The sequence below is a fragment of the Phoxinus phoxinus genome (genome assembly GCF_949152265.1).
Source record: "Phoxinus phoxinus genome assembly, chromosome: 24".
NCBI classification, from domain to species: domain Eukaryota; kingdom Metazoa; phylum Chordata; class Actinopteri; order Cypriniformes; family Leuciscidae; genus Phoxinus; species Phoxinus phoxinus.
In genome coordinates this window covers 1,481,913-1,500,119 of record NC_136899.1, presented here as the reverse complement: position 1 = coordinate 1,500,119, position 18,207 = coordinate 1,481,913, and the positions used below count along the sequence as shown (strand labels likewise).

Sequence of the window (18,207 nt, the reverse complement as noted above, 5' to 3'; positions counted from 1 at the left end):
GTTTAGAAACAGATCTGGGGCTAAGACGATTAGTTTGACCTGCTCGCCATGTTCTATCGGTTAAGAAGGAATAATTATAAGCATTTAATTGTTATTTAATAAGCATTAATTGATGCACAGAAAAAGTAACACTGCTGTAACGTATTTGGAATATATTAACTTCTGTAAACATACAAATTGGATTTTGTATCTTACAGAATCCTATTCATGCATATGTTTTGGAAATCTTTGTAAAGCTGGAAAATATTTTTGAAGAAATAATGGGTTTTGAATATGGATGAACATGAATGAAGCTGTTGTTCATTTGAATGACTGCTAATTACCTTGTAAAACACATGAAGGATATAGTTTTGGGAAATCAAGAAAGGTCATAGCAACAAACAAGAACAAGCAAGAGTTGCAGCTGTCTCTGCATTGGGCGAGAACAAAAGGTCGCAAGTGCAGATATTCATTGTTGCGTTACAGCTGTCTACTGACAATTTTACTGTTCCGTGACAGCCATCTTGTTCGTGAGGCATTGTTACCTTGTCTTGATCCTTGAGCACAAAGATAAACCTGTGAAATTCCCAGTGCATACCTGTCTCTCTTTGAGGACACAAAATTACAGAAAAGCATCATAGTGCATTATTGCTGGAATCTAACTGTCATCTAAGCAATTTTATTTAAAAAGGATTGTGTTGAATGTTCAACTATGGTTCAGATACATTATATATACAAGAGTCTCTACCTCTATAATGCTTTACATACATAAAAAAACAAACATGTTGTGAATTTGGCCTATGAAACTAACTATAAAATATGAAAGTGGAAGTGTACATTCCAGTATAAAAAAACTTTAGTAAAGATCTGATATGTTTAAAAAAGGAGATATACATATGGGACAAAAATAGCACCATTGTGATTTAGATCCTTTCTGATCGTGTCGCACACATGCCAAACTACTGTGACTCACACAAAGATTTTTTTCAGGCACCCAAAAAGAGCTACACACACACAAGTGAGTCGGACCAAATACAGATGGTCAACGTCACACTCATTGTGCCTCTATATAAAGAGATAAGTTACAGCACAATATTGCAAGCTCAAATCATTGTGCCATCTAAAGGTAAGAGCACACACCATTTAGATTAAATTGTTCATGAAGACAGAACAATAGAATAAGATGACTTCTTATTAATGATGTTTCTTTTTTTATTGAAAGGACTTGGACTTTCGTGGGTTTGGATTTCATCTGGTAAGGCATGCTTTTATAAAGGTTAACACAATGTGTATAGTATATTGTATGTTATAGTATATGTATGTTTATGCAATATTAATTTTTTTAATGCAATAATTTCTGTTGAAAGACCAAGAAATATGTTATATTTATAAATATTTTCGTTTTATTTTTAAAATAGATTTTTTAATTGTAAACAAGTTTACTTGGAACAAGTTCTAAGAATTTTGTAATCTATGCCTCAGTCTGATTGAAAGATGGTGGATGTGATGTCAGAGTTCGGGGCAGCTGCCCCGTTCTTACGAAAGTCAGACAAGGAGCGTCTGGAAGCCCAAACTCGCCCCTTCGACATGAAGAAGGAATGCTTTGTGCCCGACCCTGCGGTTGAGTACGTCAAAGCCTCCGTCACCAGTAGAGACGGTGACAAAGTCACTGTTGACACTGAATTCGGGAAGGTAAGATCCAATCTCTGCATTGTTGTAGATTGTAGACAGAAGTACAGAGTGACTGTCAAAACATTTTTGTGTGTTATCCACAGACAGTAACTGTGAAGGAAATAGATGTTCACCCCCAGAACCCGCCAAAGTTCGATAAAATTGAGGACATGGTGATGTTCACCTTCCTGCACGAGCCCGCTGTGCTGTTTAACCTCAAAGAGCGTTACGCAGCCTGGATGATCTACGTGAGTCCAGTCTTAAAACACTCACATGTTCTCTTTATCTTGCATGAGCAGATCTAAACCTTCTGTGAATCTCTTACAGACCTACTCTGGGCTCTTCTGTGTCACTGTGAACCCCTACAAGTTTTTGCCAGTGTACAACCAGGAAGTCGTCAATGCTTATAGAGGAAAGAAACGAAATGAAGCCCCTCCACACATCTTCTCCATCTCAGACAATGCCTACCAGTACATGTTGTCAGGTGATGATCTGAATTGTATTTTTTTGTTGATTTCTAATGCAATTTCACATGCTAAGTTTCTTATGTTTTATTTTCTCACAGACAGAGAAAACCAGTCTGTCCTGATCACGTATGTAATACATATTATGAAGTACCAAATTACTCCTCCTTTTACCAATATTTTCTATGCTGCATTTTATCAGCCATTTAATTAACTGTTTTTATTTTAAGTGGAGAATCCGGTGCTGGAAAGACTGTGAACACTAAAAAAGTAATCCAGTACTTTGCGAGCATTGCAGCAGGATCAACTGGCAAGAAGGATCCATCAATGGAGAAAAAGGTGCTTAATTTCCAAAAAAGTATTATGAATGAATGAATATACGTTCTATATAACATAGCTTACAAAAATTAATTACTAAATTAATAGTCTTCGTTTATTAGATATTAAAGTCACAAATTTTCATAATTTGATACTCCCTTACTTACTGCAATGCATTAACGTAAAAAATTATTTTATTTTTTTTCCACTTAGTTTTCTACTGTGACTTAGGCTCTCTATGGATTATTATTATTATTATTACAAAACTACATAGCGTCTGCAAAATATGCATGGCTGTTAACTGAAAAGAAGGTACATCAAACGTTTTTCACACCTATTGTTAAAATATGATTCTCAGGGTACTCTGGAGGATCAAATCATCCAGTGTAATCCTGCTCTCGAGGCTTTTGGTAACGCCAAGACCATCAGAAATGACAACTCCTCCAGATTTGTAAGTGGGGTTTACATTGGTGTTATTATTCTATATTGGTTTCCGTAATATGTTGTATGAGCATGTTATGTATTATATTATGTATTGCTTTATTTACAGGGTAAATTTATCCGTATCCATTTTGGCCACAGTGGAAAGTTAGCTTCTGCTGACATTGAGACTTGTAAGTACTGCCCAACATCATTCCAACAAATCACACATTGATGAAATGTGTAACTGTTTTGATATTCATCTATTTATCAATTAATTTAGATCTGCTGGAGAAGTCTCGTGTCACTTTTCAGCTCAAGGCTGAGAGAGACTACCACATCTTTTATCAGATTCTGTCCATGAAAAGACCAGAACTGCTGGGTAAAATGACCCATCATATCTATTAACATTGCCATCTCTAATTAGAAGAGTCTTTTCTGAACTAAGGTCCCATTTCTCTTTAGAGATGCTGCTCATCACCAACAACCCCTATGACTACGCCTTTATCTCCCAAGGAGAAACACAAGTGGCTTCTATAGATGATGGTGACGAGCTGGTGGCCACTGATGTGGGTGTTTGTTAAAACATAGGCAGTTCACAATACAATAACAACACTTTTGACAAACCGTATGACTGCGTTTCTGCTGTGGAACACAAATAGATAATGTCTTGATTGGTTTCCATACAATAAAAGCATATACTGATCAGGGGCTGTCAATAAGTATGAAAAAGCACCACCAAAGGTTCACACAACTTGTTTTTCTGAAGCCATGTGATTGTGTGAGGTAAATTACCTTTCATAAAATCTTATGAAATTAAGTCATACAGGCATAGAATGACTTGAAAGAGAATGACTGATTATCTTGGTCAGTCTATTCTTTAAAAAGAAAGACTTCTAATGTACTTGTCAAAAAGTAGAATATAAAACATTTGCCATGATATTTAACATGCTCTGTACATCTGCTGTAGGAAGCGTTCGATGTGTTGGGCTTCACCCAAGAAGAGCAGAACAGCATCTACAAACTGACTGGTTCCGTAATGCACTTTGGCAACATGAAGTTCAAACAGAAGCAAAGAGAGGAACAGGCCGAGGCTGATGGGACTGAGGGTCAGTATAACTTGGAATCTTAGCTTCATAAAGGAAAAAAGTCTAAGACATGTTGTATAGAGTCATATCTCTGTATTCTTTTTCATCATGTAGATGCTGACAAAATCTCATATCTGATGGGCCTAAATTCAGCTGACTTGATCAAGGGTTTGTGTCACCCAAGAGTCAAAGTAGGAAATGAGTGGGTCACCAAGGGACAGAGTGTCCAGCAGGTAATGCATGAAAATAATATTTTTTCAGCATCATAGGTTCACTTTCCAACACATACAAACAAAATCTTTCATGTTTCTGAAAAATCGCTTTCTAGTTTGCAATGTGTCAAATTCTGAAAGATTTAATATTTTATTTATTAGGTGTACTACTCTATTGGTGCTCTGGCAAAGTCAGTGTACGAGAAGATGTTCCTATGGATGGTTGTGAGAATCAACCAATCCCTGGCCACCAAACAGCCTCGCCAGTACTTCATTGGTGTGCTGGACATTGCTGGATTTGAGATCTTTGATGTAAGCTGAAATCAACTGATTATTTTTTACTCATAAAACAAATTCAACAAGAAGTGCAACCTGTTTGATCATTGTGATTATAAAATATATTCCACCTGCAGTCCAACACATTTGAGCAGCTCTGCATCAACTTCACTAATGAGAAGTTGCAGCAGTTCTTCAACCACCACATGTTTGTGCTGGAGCAAGAGGAATACAAGAAGGAGGGTATTGAGTGGGTGTTTATTGACTTCGGCATGGACTTGGCAGCATGTATTGAGCTTATTGAGAAGGTGGGTGAATACTATGTTGATAATTATACTGAGGGTAAAAATCATATTTGTCAGTCTTAACTCTTGTTAACTCTGTCACTGTCATTGTAGCCCATGGGTATCATGTCCATCCTTGAAGAGGAGTGCATGTTCCCCAAAGCCAGTGATGCAACATTTAAAGCTAAGCTTTATGACAACCATATGGGGAAAAATCCAAACTTCCAAAAGCCTAGGATAATCAAGGGTAAACCAGAGGCCCATTTTGGCCTCGTTCACTATGCTGGCACTGTGGACTACAACATTGCAAACTGGCTGGTGAAGAACAAGGACCCTCTCAATGAGACGGTTGTAGGGTTTTTCCAGAAGTCAACTCTTAAGTTGTTGCCTGTTCTGTTTGCTAATTTCGCTACTGATGACTCAGGTAAGCACACATATAATATAATATGATATATGAAATATAATAAGCACTATTTTTACTGTTTAATTATAATATTTATTATCATTTATTTCACAGCTGCGGATTCTGGAGGAAAGGCTGCCAAAGGTAGCAAAAAGAAGGGTTCTTCCTTCCAGACGGTGTCAGCCCTCCATAGGGTAAGGAATATTATAAAACTATATTGTCTCACAAGGTTTTATTGCATATTAATCTAAATCCTCTGTGGTCTACCAACAGGAGAACTTGAACAAGCTGATGACCAACTTGAGGTCAACTCACCCTCACTTTGTGCGCTGCCTCATCCCCAATGAGAGCAAGACTCCTGGGGCGATGGAGAATCCTCTGGTCATGCACCAGCTGCGCTGTAACGGTGTGCTGGAGGGCATCAGGATCTGCAGAAAGGGATTCCCCAACAGGATCCTGTATGGAGATTTCAAACAACGGTTAGTATGAAGGCAAGGCAAGGTTATTTATAAAGGACATTTCATACACAATGGTAATTCAAAGTGCTTTACATAGAAAAGGATTATTATTTTTTTAAACCAGAAAATATCATGCCCGAATCACTAAATTCGGGCTACATTCATTATAGTTTGAAGTTTACAGTTACAAAAAAGAATTGTAAGAATAAAAAGATGATACATAGAAAACATAAAATGCAATTAGTCGGACGTACAGTGGCACAGTGTTCATTCAGTAAATGCAGAGCTAAAGAGATCTGATCTCTTCTGGAAGCTGGTATGAAACAAAATGGCTTTAATGCCTTACAAAAAAACATGTATACATTTTATTGCATACAAGTTATTGCAGGTTTCAGTACTCTGTTTGCACAATTAAGCATTTGCTAAAAATAAATACATATAAAACAATAGTTAATGTGTGTTGTTTTTTTGTGTAGATACCGTATCCTAAATCCTGCTGCTATCCCTGAGGGACAGTTCATTGATAACAAGAAGGGTGCAGAAAAACTTCTGGGCTCTCTGGACATCGATCACGAACAGTACAAGTTAGGACATACTAAGGTATTTTTAGATTAACATTAACTTTTTCCAAAGCCACTTTTCCACTGTCATCCTTTTTGACCCCAAATTCTTTACTGTTCAGGTCTTTTTTAAGGCTGGTCTTCTGGGTGGTCTTGAAGAGATGCGAGATGACCGTCTTGCACTTATTATAACTGGAATTCAGTCCATGTCTCGTGGTTTTCTATCAAGAGATGAGTTCCAGAAAATTGTGGAAAGAAGGTTAGATTTAAGCTTTTCATTCTTTAACATATTCTCCAACATTTTACATTTAAAGTGCAAGACTGAACATTCTTATTTAATATCTACAGAGATTCTCTGTTGGTGATCCAGTGGAATGTACGTGCTTTCATGGGAGTCAAGAATTGGCCCTGGATGAAGCTCTACTTCAAGATCAAGCCTCTGCTGAAAAGTGCAGAGTCCGAGAAAGAAATGGCCAACATGAAGGAGGAATTCACCAAGTTGAAGGAGGCTTATGCCAAATCTGAAGCCCGCAGAAAGGAGCTTGAGGAAAAGATGGTTTCTCTTCTCCAAGAGAAGAATGACCTGCAGCTTTTAGCACAGTCTGTAAGTTCACATGAGACTACAACTCTGCACTTTTCACATTTCAAACAAATCAGAAAACAAAACAAGTTTTCAAATTTTTTTCATGTTGATAGGAGCAAGATAATCTTACAGATGCTGAGGAGAGATGTGAGGGTCTGATCAAGAGTAAGATCCAGCTTGAGGCCAAAGTCAAAGAAATAACTGAGAGGCTGGAAGATGAAGATGAAATGAATGCTGAGCTGACAGCAAAGAAACGAAAGCTGGAGGATGAATGTTCTGAGCTCAAGAAGGACATTGATGATCTTGAACTCACTCTGGCCAAAGTGGAGAAGGAGAAACATGCCACTGAGAACAAGGTCAGTTTTCAACACTGAACCTGTTATTGATGTTAGAACTGTTTGTTAAGAGCCCCTTGATACAATGACACCTTTCTACAGGTTAAAAACCTGACAGAAGAGATGGCAGCTTTGGATGAGATCATCGCTAAGCTGACCAAGGAGAAGAAAGCTCTCCAGGAGGCCCATCAGCAAACGCTGGATGACCTCCAGAGTGAGGAAGATAAAGTCAACACACTCACCAAAGCCAAAACCAAACTGGAGCAACAAGTGGATGATGTAAGAGTCAGGAAACATAACACTAGAATTAAAATGAGAAGCTTTTTTAAATTAATTGCATTAATAATTTTTATATTCTTTGGATGAAATTTAGCTTGAAGGTTCTCTGGAACAAGAAAAGAAAATTCGCATGGATCTTGAGAGAGCTAAAAGAAAGCTTGAGGGTGACTTGAAGTTAACTCAAGAGAATGTGATGGATTTGGAAAATGATAAGCAGCAGACGGAGGAGCGGCTAAAGAAGTAATATATTTTATATTTTTAAAAAAAATTATAATATTAAAAGATATGTTAACACTTTACAATAAGGCTCCAGTTTACTTTAGTTAACTAGATCATTTTACAAATTAATAATTAAAAATACTTCTAAGCATTTATTAATCTTAGTTAATGTAAATTTAAACATGTAGTAGCAATCTAATTTAATATTGTTAATACTGTTCATTTTATTAAATGAGCGTGAGCTAATAACAAACAATGAAAAGTTTATTTTTTATTAATTATTGTTAACAAAGTTTAATAAATACTTTAACAAATGTATGGTTTTATTGTTAGTTAATGTTGTTCAATTCATTATTTAACGTTAACTAATGGAATCCTATTGAAAAGTGTTACCTGATATTTTAATTCGATTATGCATGTAATCATTCATGTGTTATCCTGTGTACTTGGCAGAAAAGACTTTGAAATAAGCCAACTCAATAGCAAGATTGAAGATGGACAAGCTTTGGAGTCCCAACTCCAGAAAAAACTGAAAGAGTTGCAGGTAAACTTTATACATCTTAATAAGATAGATTAGATCATAATTGTATTCTTAATTTTGAATATATGCACATTACCAGGCCCGAATTGAAGAGCTTGAGGAAGAGTTGGAGGCTGAGAGAGCTGCCCGTGCTAAAGTTGAGAAACAGAGAGCTGATCTGTCCAGAGAACTAGAGGACATTTGTGAGAGGTTGGAGGAGGCTGGTGGAGCCACTGCTGCCCAGATTGAGATGAACAAAAAACGTGAAGCTGAGTTCCAGAAACTGCGCAGAGACCTTGAAGAGTCCACTCTGCAACATGAGGCCACTGCGGCTACACTGAGGAAGAAACATGCAGACAGTGTGGCTGATCTGGGGGAGCAGATTGACAACCTCCAGAGAGTGAAGCAGAAGCTGGAGAAAGAGAAGAGTGAACTCAGACTGGAACTGGACGATGTGGTCTCCAACATGGAGCAGCTTGCAAAGGCGAAGGTGAGTGAGAGAAATTATGGTGAGAGTCTATAATGTGTGTGTTGTCAGTCAAAGAAAGCAATCAACTACGATATAATTTATCCTCAAGACAAACCTGGAGAAAATGTGCAGAACTCTGGAAGACCAGATGAGTGAGTACAGAACCAAGGCTGAGGAAGGACAGCGCACTATAAGTGATTTCACCATGCAAAAAGCCAAGCTGCAAACTGAAAATGGTAAGAATACAAAATATTGTCTTGTAACCAACTGTATCATAATGATAATTGGAAAAAAGTCATTTTTTTTAAATATTGTATTGTAGGTGAACTTGCCAGACAGTTTGAGGAGAAAGACTCCCTGGTGACACAGTTAACCAGAGGCAAACAATCCAACACTCAGCAAATTGAAGACCTCAAGAGACAGCTCGAAGAAGAAATCAAGGTTTCCAAACTCCTTCAATGTTTGCTAAAGACATAAAAATTCACTATTGTAATAAACAACTGGCTGCAAATATTTGTTTGTTTTTGTTTTTCTTCAGGCTAAGAATGCCCTGGCCCATGCAGTTCAGTCTGCTCGTCATGATGCTGATCTGTTGAGGGAGCAATATGAGGAGGAGCAAGAAGCCAAGGCTGAGCTACAGCGTGGCATGTCCAAGGCAAACTCTGAAGTGGCTCAGTGGAGAACCAAGTATGAAACTGATGCCATCCAGAGGACTGAGGAGCTGGAGGAAGCAAAGTAAGAAACAAACAATATTTACAAGTTTCGTCTTTAGTGATTAGAAACTTTTCTAAATTTTCTGCTATAGTTTGTGGCCTTTTAAATACTGTTTAATGAATGATATTTCAGATGTTCAATATATTTTGTATTTTGATTATTACAGGAAAAAGCTAACTCAGCGTCTGCAAGATGCAGAAGAAGCTGTGGAAGCTGTTAATGCTAAATGCTCTTCTCTGGAGAAGACCAAGCACAGGCTGCAGAATGAGATTGAAGATCTCATGGTGGATGTGGAGAGATCCAATGCTGCTGCTGCTGCTCTGGACAAGAAGCAAAGAAACTTTGATAAAGTAAGGAGAGAAAGCACATTTTGTCATTAGCTGGAAAAATTTGCCATATATTTACAAAACAAAATACCAGCAAACTGCACTGCTCCCATTGACTAATTGGCCTTGTTAAATTAAAACAGGTCCTGGCTGAGTGGAAGCAGAAGTATGAGGAGTCCCAAACTGAACTGGAAAGTGCCCAAAAAGAAGCTAGATCTTTGAGCACTGAACTCTTTAAATTGAAAAACTCATATGAGGAGTCATTGGACCACCTGGAGAGCATGAAGAGGGAGAACAAGAATCTCCAAGGTAATAGTGGTTTTTAAGACTCCAAACCGTTACTTTAATTGCTTGTATTTGTGAGCTCACATGTTATTTCTATTGCCCAGAGGAAATTTCTGATCTCACTGAGCAACTTGGTGAGAGTGGGAAGAATATTCATGAGCTGGAGAAACTACGAAAGCAACTGGAGCAGGAGAAACAAGAGATACAAACTGCTCTCGAAGAGGCTGAGGTAAAAGAACAACCATTTCCCCCAAAGTTCTTATTAATTTGACAACTCTTTAAATTTAAATCAAGCTGTTGTTTAAAGCAATTGATCATTCGAGATTATTTTAAGGGAGGTCACCTCCCACCCCAAATTTTTAAATCTCCATTATAACAAACACCCATTTTACTCTTCATAGGGTTCCCTTGAACACGAGGAAGGCAAGATACTTAGAGCTCAGCTGGAGTTCAATCAGGTCAAAGCTGATATTGAACGTAAGCTGACAGAGAAAGATGAAGAGATGGAGCAGGCCAAGAGGAACCAGCAGAGAGTGGTGGATACCCTGCAAAGCTCACTGGAATCAGAGACTCGCAGCAGGAATGAAGCTCTCAGACTGAAGAAGAAGATGGAGGGAGACCTCAATGAGATGGAGATTCAGCTCAGCCAGGCTAACAGACAGGCATCAGAAGCCCAGAAGCAACTCAAGGGTCTTCATGGACATATCAAAGTATGACAAATCTTCAAATCAAGATTTGATTATGCTTAGGTGAAATCCGACATAGTTCTTTAGTCTTTTTATTTGTAAAATTTGTACTCTACAGGACGCCCAACTGCAACTAGATGACGCTCTTCGTGGTAATGATGATCTCAAAGAGAACTTCGCCATTGTGGAGAGACGCAACAATCTGCTGCAGGCTGAACTGGATGAGCTGAGATCCATGGTGGAACAAACTGAGAGAGGAAGGAAACTGGCTGAGCAGGAACTGCTGGATGTCAGTGAGAGAGTTCAGCTCCTGCATTCTCAGGTATGACACATCTGTATTAAAACTATGCAAAAAAAGCCTCTTAGTAAACAATATAATCAAAAGACTATATGAATGTCAATATTATCTATGTTCAGAACACCAGCCTGCTGAATCAGAAGAAGAAGCTGGAGGGAGATAATACTCAGCTTCAGACTGAGTTTGAGGAGGCAGTGCAGGAGTGCAGGAATGCTGAGGAAAAAGCCAAGAAGGCCATCACTGATGCTGCCATGATGGCAGAGGAGCTGAAGAAGGAGCAGGACACCAGTGCTCATCTGGAGCGCATGAAGAAGAACATGGAGCAGACCATCAAGGACCTGCAGCACCGTCTGGATGAGGCTGAGCAGATCGCCATGAAGGGAGGCAAGAAGCAGGTCCAGAAACTGGAAGTCAGGGTAAGTTTTTAGAAAGAAGTATTCCGTTGTTTCTGTAAAATTGCTTTTTCTAAGATTTTAAAATTTGAAACCAAAATTGTTACACATCTTTTAGGTGAGAGAGCTGGAAAGTGAGGTGGAGACAGAACAGAGAAAGGCCAGTGACTCGGTCAAGGGGATTCGTAAATATGAGAGACGCATCAAGGAGCTCACCTACCAGGTAGGAAAAATGTTATGCCCCTGCTTGATTTGCTCATATTATTTATTAACAATCCATAAAGTGCTGTCTTACAGTATTTAAATGTATATTGCATATACTAAAAACATTTTTTGCTTTGCATAGACTGAGGAAGACCGAAAGAATCTGGCTCGCCTGCAGGATCTGGTGGACAAACTCCAGCTGAAGGTCAAATCCTACAAGAGATCTGCTGAGGTTGCGGTGAGTATTTTCCCCCACTGATGGCATCATATGATACAACTTTTGTAGTAATTGCATCTTTTGATTTTCACAAATGCTGTTGTGTGTAATCTTTAGGAAGAACAAGCCAATTCCAATCTGGGCAAGTTCCGTAAGATACAGCATGAGCTGGATGAGGCAGAGGAGAGGGCTGACATTGCTGAATCTCAGGTCAACAAGCTGAGAGCCAAGACTCGTGATACAGGATCCAAGGTAAGAGTAGGCACTTAAAACAAGATTTTGGTCACACATAAAAATAAAACTCAAGTAAATAGTCACAGTAGTTCGGCACTTTTTAGTGACTTTAGGATATGAATAGCAAGTAGTTTCAATAACTACACTTAATGAAATGCATTTTGATATTTAACAAGTGTGGCTATAGGAAAACGAAACACCATCAATATTGATTAGCGGTGTAGTTTAATTTTGAATTGGATCAGCTTACCTTTAACATTTTTTTTCCTTTTTCTTCCTAACAGAAGGGGGCTGATGAAGAGTGAAAATATGAAATGGATCTCTCTAAACATTGATTGCTGTGACAATCTCTTCTGTAGTTCTGTAGAATAAACCAAACATGAAAATGAATACCTCATCCTCTTTTGTCTTTTTTTAACAATGTAGACATTGCAATATCCCAACGTGATCCTGAACGCAACAGTTAGTCAGTTGCCTGAATGTACTCTATGTGCCACAGACTAGTCTAGTGTAAGATCAAATTCAAACTAAACTCTAAATGTAATTAAATTGTAATTTGAAGTAGGGTCAACCATACAAAGAAACAAGGTCTTTATACTGTATGGAAAAAAAATTCTCCCCCCAATTTTTGTCACTAACGAAACACAATAATAAATAATTTAATGGGAAGGCTTATATTAACCTCGTTCTATATATTTCTAATATATTTTTTGCTATTTTATTAAAAAGTTTTCACAGGTAAATCAACAACAATGACAATTTTAACAATATTTCAAGTGTAATCTTTTTTTGCAAAAGGCATAAAGTTTATCATACTGATTTCAAAGTTAAGGATTCATTAGTTTGAATATATATTGGAACGTCTTAAGACGGCGTAAAGTGCATTAATCTGATTAAACTTGATGCGTTTTATCAAGCTGATGTGGGCATGACAGGTTTGCATGGGTCACCTCTAAGGGTGGAATGGATCACAGTTGATCCGTGATCCGTACGGACCAGGCCCCACGGTTCGGTACGCATGTGATTCGTGGATTAACTGCTAAATTTAACCATCATAGAGCGAAAGTATATTATTTGGACGTGTTTTGTCTTGCCAATTTATACATTCAAACTATTTTAAACGCAGAAGAGGCGAAAATTGGGAGAGAGGCGCATTTCAGATAGAGCTCGAACACCGAATTGTTTCCTCTTTCGAGTTTCCTTGCCCTTGAACGGACACAAACACAAAATTATGTCAAAATATCCGTATCTGCAAGTATTCTCTCGTTTATGTCAAAAGTGAACAGTTGAGAAAGAAACAGATGTTTGTCAGTTTTTTCGTTCCGGTCTTAAAGGGGAACTGAAACGAAATAGGAAGTAAAGGTAATATAACAGATGTGTTATCATTGTTATTTGTGGTAGGACACTTAAAACAACTGAAGTAGTTACAAGGGGGGAAAACAGTGATATTAGCTTGTTGTTTTGTTACTAGGGTGCAGCCATCTTGAACTTGAACAACGGTCCGTGACGTCACTAGCATGGGTAGGCTACCTTGACAGCTCCAGCAAAATGGCATCTCAAGAGCATGTTTAAAAATTGTGATCTGTCCAAAAAGCGAATATAACACCTTTGATGCCATCAAGGACTGAATAACCTGTTTTCAAAATGACTGTGGCATAAATGTGACCCCGGCGGATCCTGTAAACAAGTTCCACTCGCCCCTTAGTTGTTATCGTGACGTTTACCTTCACAGTAGATCACCTTGCTAAATGAATCCGACATCGAGGATGCTATCCAATATAAGCAATATCCATCGACGACACCCGCAAGATACTTGTTAGTGTGATTTCAGCCGCTTTCAAAATGTGTATGAGAGACGCGCGGCGACGCTCCTTGCCAGTTTAAATTTGACGAGCGCAAACGCCTAAACGCAATGCACAGACAGCCAGCTGTCACAGCGCGTGCACTAAACTAAATTCTCTTTATCATTTTCAAAACACACAAGGTTCACATAGGTTTAACACTTGGTTTTTAGTGTTAACTTGTACAGTTCCCTGTCCATACTGTTAAAATTTGTCAGTTCAGTCAGAGTAGCAGTAGAGTAGCCTGCCATAACGTTAGTAGCCCACAGTGGTACCATGCCAGTGACGTCATCGAAGACGGCTGCGCTCTGATAACAACACATGTAAATTTCAGTATTGGGGGAAAACTTCATATATTATTATTTTTGAATTAATTTGTTTACAATTTTAACCCTCTGGGGTCTGAGGTGTTTTCTGGGTCCTGAAGGTGTTCTGACATGCTCTAACATTTGTGCTTATTTCTGTTACTTGTGACATTTTCATGACTAAAGTATTATTACACTGCATTCATCACAAACTCTGCTACAATAATATGTCAGCAGCATGTATGTAAAAGTTTGTAGTTTTGAGATAATAACATTTATGCGTGGTTTGTGAAAATGACCAAAAAAAAAGTCACTGAAATAATGTCATGAAACACAAACTAATTATTTCTTCGCAAGGCTTTTGAAAATTGTATCACGTAGCCTAGAATATTTGCTCCAAAACTATGTGAAAATCATCCTGAATACTCATTCATATAAGACATATTGATTTAAAATTTGTATGACATGTTTTGTGTAAGAAAGCTTTATGCGAGGAGGCGTTAACCACCATGAATATTGAGTGTTTCACACCTGAGAGAGACAAAGAGCCTCCCATAATGGCCCTATTAGGAGCTCTCAGGCACTATCATTACATTTCCTTGCACAAAGAATGAGGAGATTTAAAAAAGAATGGCTTTTTGATTGTTTGAATTTATTTACAACACAACATCATCCAAAGATACACAACAAATGGCAAAAAAGCACATTATTTAACACACTGAACTAAAGACAGAGACTTAACCAGTCACACACCTTTCCTTTCCTGAAACATAGTGCATACCTGTCATTTCCAAGGTGTTTGATTTTTTACTTTACCTCGTCATGCTCATGTTGAAGTCAGCAGGACGGGTAGCTACCTAAAAAAAAAAATATATATATATATAAAAAAAGCTGTGGACATGCTGATATCAAGAAGAAACCAGGGCTGCATTATTGTGGGAATACATTTTAGATTTCTGGTGAAAATTCCTTTTTAAAATTTACAAAATACACACACACACACACACACACACACACACATATATATATATATATATATATATATATATATATATATATATATATATTTATATATATACATATATTTATATATATATATATATATATATTTGTTGTGCCTTGTAGGCATATACCTGCAGGGCTGAATCAAATAATAAGAACAATATAGCAGGCATAGTTAAAAAGGAACACTTCAGTAACACTACACTAGAGAAAAACATATTGATTATCATATGTTACTTCAAATGTTTACATCGATATGACGTTATGAAATGAGATTGGAGTAAAATCATGTTGCGTTTTGCTTTTCAAACGCACGTCGCGCGACTGACTCAAACTCTCACAGCGCGTGCAGGGAACATTCACTGAAGCATCGAGCAACAGTTCAATAGCAATGTGAAGTTTATGCAACAATAACACTAACTAATATAATTCAGGATTATTTCTTACCTTAAAATCGTTCTTGTCTTCAAATCGCGATCTTCTTCTTCAGATGTAAACCCAATAATCTCACAGCATGTCTTCCAAACTCGACGACTGCAGAGGACTGATAAAGTTTGCCGCTTTGTTGTTGAGGTAATTGGGGCGTTCGCGCGACACATGGACGATTTGCATCTCTATATGTTTTGCGCGTGTGGGTGTGGTCACATTAAAACTAATGAGGAAGGGTTAGAGAAACTGAATATCGTGTTGGTTTTATACAAATTACTTAAACAGAGAATATTTGTTTTCGTTTTGAATCAGATCATTTAAAACTACACACTTAAATGATTATAAATATATAGAGCTCACAAATGTGTGACAAGTATTCGCTGAGTTTTTTTTATGTTTAGAGACGTGCTCAAGAAAAAAAAGTTCACGAGACGGAGAGGCAGAAAGCACACCCTGTTTAATTTCTTTATTTTACAAAAGCACAACGTTTTGTTTTGATTGTAAGTGGACACATACAAAAGTAGACATCTCACAGATTCTTTTTTCATTTTTATTAAGTCTGTATGACCACAAATGACGGAGTAGTTTAAGTTTATTCAGCTGCTATGTGAAAAAAAACGCGCAAATCACGCCGGCGTGATTGCCGACCCCAGGGGGTTAATAACCAACATGTTATCGAATTATATTTTGTTAGTTTCAGTTCCCCTTTAAAGTGACAGCATTTTGTTTTGTATTTGTTCTTATTTTATTACTGACCGTTCCCTTGTTTTAAATAATGTGAGAACTTTATCAGTTAGGCTAGTAGTTTTTGATGTAGAAGCTATTGAAGAACTTACAAGTGAGCTTTAGGTAATAAATGAAAAGCAAAGTTAAATCCTGTTCGATTTTTGAGACATAAGTGTTCATTGAATCGATTGTAAAATCGATTTTCCATGTCTAAAGACGTTTCCATTTTCCAACCAAATATAGGCAAATCCACGGACAACTAACAGGCATTAGGACGAGCGTAAAGAGGGCGCTTGAGATGCGCACAAGTCAGCAATATTTCTGATGATTTATTGGCATGAAGTTTCGTGCACAATGACAAACAGGAGTGCAACATTCAGGGATTGAAATTAACACCCGCCAATCCGCCAAATGCGGGTAAAAATTAACTTTGGTGGGTAACGCTGTCAAATCACGAGCCAATTTGGCGTGTTTCTATGTTTACTCACTTTGCTGGGGAAGTTCGTGTAGCCAAATCTGCGCGGATTTAGCGCAAATATGCAACTCGTGAGTCATCATGATATTAAATACAGCGTATTGCGCAGAATCTGCGCATTTCTGGCTTACTTGAACACACACGTCACTAAGCAACAAACAACGGTGCGCTTGCTCACTTGCATTGAAGTAATAGTGAATATTAAAAAGCATTTGGTTAACAGAAAAGACATTGTTATTTTCCAAAATCTACATGTTTTGTGTATTGTATTGATCTGTCCACCTAAAACAACTTTTTTGGTAAAAAATAATAAAAAGGCCTTTAAAATCGATTCCCTATTTTCATTTTCGAATCTTGGGTTGGTTGGTCCGATCGTTTGTGCAATCGATTTTCGAACGTAAAGTGACAGCCCTACTACTAGCCTGTCTGTTAGCACCACATCACCTCAGCTAATCCCGCCTCTTTGCCCATTTCCGTTCATCCGGGAGTCACGCGTTGCCAAGATGGGGACGGCCGGATCCGCCCACTTTGGGCTTCAAAAGTGCTCTTCAGAAACACTATGGGTGACGTCACGCACACTACGTCCATTTTTTTTTTAATACAGTCTATGGTTTTGACACAGCTCATCCCTCAGGGAATAAAATAAAATTAAGGCATTATGATTTAAAGTGCACATGGATCTATTATGGATCTAAGAATGACAGTGAAATTGACGGGTAATAAATATAGCGTCAGTATTGGGCTCACAGATCATGTGGGATGTGTACTTTTCACTGTGGATGACCATGTCTGTCAGCCACCACTGAAGACCATCATTTACAAAACATGACTAGGCTATACCTTCATAAATGATTAATAAGTGTTATGCTAACGATTTACAAAAGTGTTGCAAGTTATCTTAAAAAATAAAATAATTATTATTATTAGTTGATATACTATTAATCACTTAATGAAAAAAACATTAGTAAATTATCAGTATATAATGTATTGATGTATCTTGACATTGTAAACTGTTCTATGTTCAAAAGCACAAACATGTAAGATGCAAGCAGTGCCAGCCCTACCTAATAAGCGATATAAGTGTTTGCATAGAGCCCCCATGGCCACCAGGGGGCCCCATACCAGATGTTCAGACAGTAATGTGTGGTAATAATAAGTTTGATAAAGTTTCTTGTGCCAGTCGTGTGCGTTGTTTGAAAATGAAGAGGAGGCGGTAACACTATCAATCTGGTGCAGAGAAGAGTAAAATAGAGGGGACAAGTGAGCATGATAAGGGTAAGTGATACATTTAAGAAAAGATATTCGCGGGCGTGTTGTAAAAGACTTGTATACATATTCACATAATTTTTAACGGGTAAGAAAAATCTACAAATTTTAGTTAACACATTTACAAGTGATGAATAGTTTACACTTTAGATTAGTGCATGCAGAAAGCTGTGTTTATGATTAATTCATGCATTTACACACCATCTATAACAGGTGTGGAACACTGTAGTTTGTATTGCAATGTAAGTGCTGACTAAAGAGGGGAGAGA

The 18,207-nt window shown here is 37.7% G+C and overlaps 1 protein-coding gene across 1 annotated transcript in view; it reads left to right on the top strand.

The window, feature by feature from the left end:
• LOC306992665 (uncharacterized protein) overlaps positions 1–12,284 on the top strand; it is a 36,361-nt gene extending 24,077 nt beyond the window's left edge. The window contains 37 exon segments of the mRNA XM_079601796.1: positions 1,474–1,671; positions 1,755–1,898; positions 1,978–2,134; positions 2,216–2,243; positions 2,345–2,453; positions 2,791–2,883; positions 2,983–3,046; positions 3,136–3,234; positions 3,318–3,421; positions 3,823–3,961; positions 4,055–4,173; positions 4,315–4,464; positions 4,566–4,736; positions 4,827–5,136; positions 5,230–5,309; positions 5,389–5,594; positions 6,050–6,173; positions 6,256–6,392; positions 6,482–6,737; positions 6,830–7,072; positions 7,154–7,330; positions 7,425–7,570; positions 8,003–8,093; positions 8,170–8,559; positions 8,648–8,774; positions 8,861–8,979; positions 9,077–9,273; positions 9,419–9,602; positions 9,722–9,887; positions 9,968–10,092; positions 10,265–10,573; positions 10,668–10,871; positions 10,967–11,263; positions 11,358–11,462; positions 11,586–11,681; positions 11,778–11,912; positions 12,179–12,284. Of these exon segments, the coding sequence (XP_079457922.1) occupies positions 1,474–1,671; positions 1,755–1,898; positions 1,978–2,134; positions 2,216–2,243; positions 2,345–2,453; positions 2,791–2,883; positions 2,983–3,046; positions 3,136–3,234; positions 3,318–3,421; positions 3,823–3,961; positions 4,055–4,173; positions 4,315–4,464; positions 4,566–4,736; positions 4,827–5,136; positions 5,230–5,309; positions 5,389–5,594; positions 6,050–6,173; positions 6,256–6,392; positions 6,482–6,737; positions 6,830–7,072; positions 7,154–7,330; positions 7,425–7,570; positions 8,003–8,093; positions 8,170–8,559; positions 8,648–8,774; positions 8,861–8,979; positions 9,077–9,273; positions 9,419–9,602; positions 9,722–9,887; positions 9,968–10,092; positions 10,265–10,573; positions 10,668–10,871; positions 10,967–11,263; positions 11,358–11,462; positions 11,586–11,681; positions 11,778–11,912; positions 12,179–12,199 (5,820 nt within the window). The 3' untranslated portion in view covers positions 12,200–12,284.
• Positions 12,285–18,207: the final 5,923 nt, after the last annotated feature.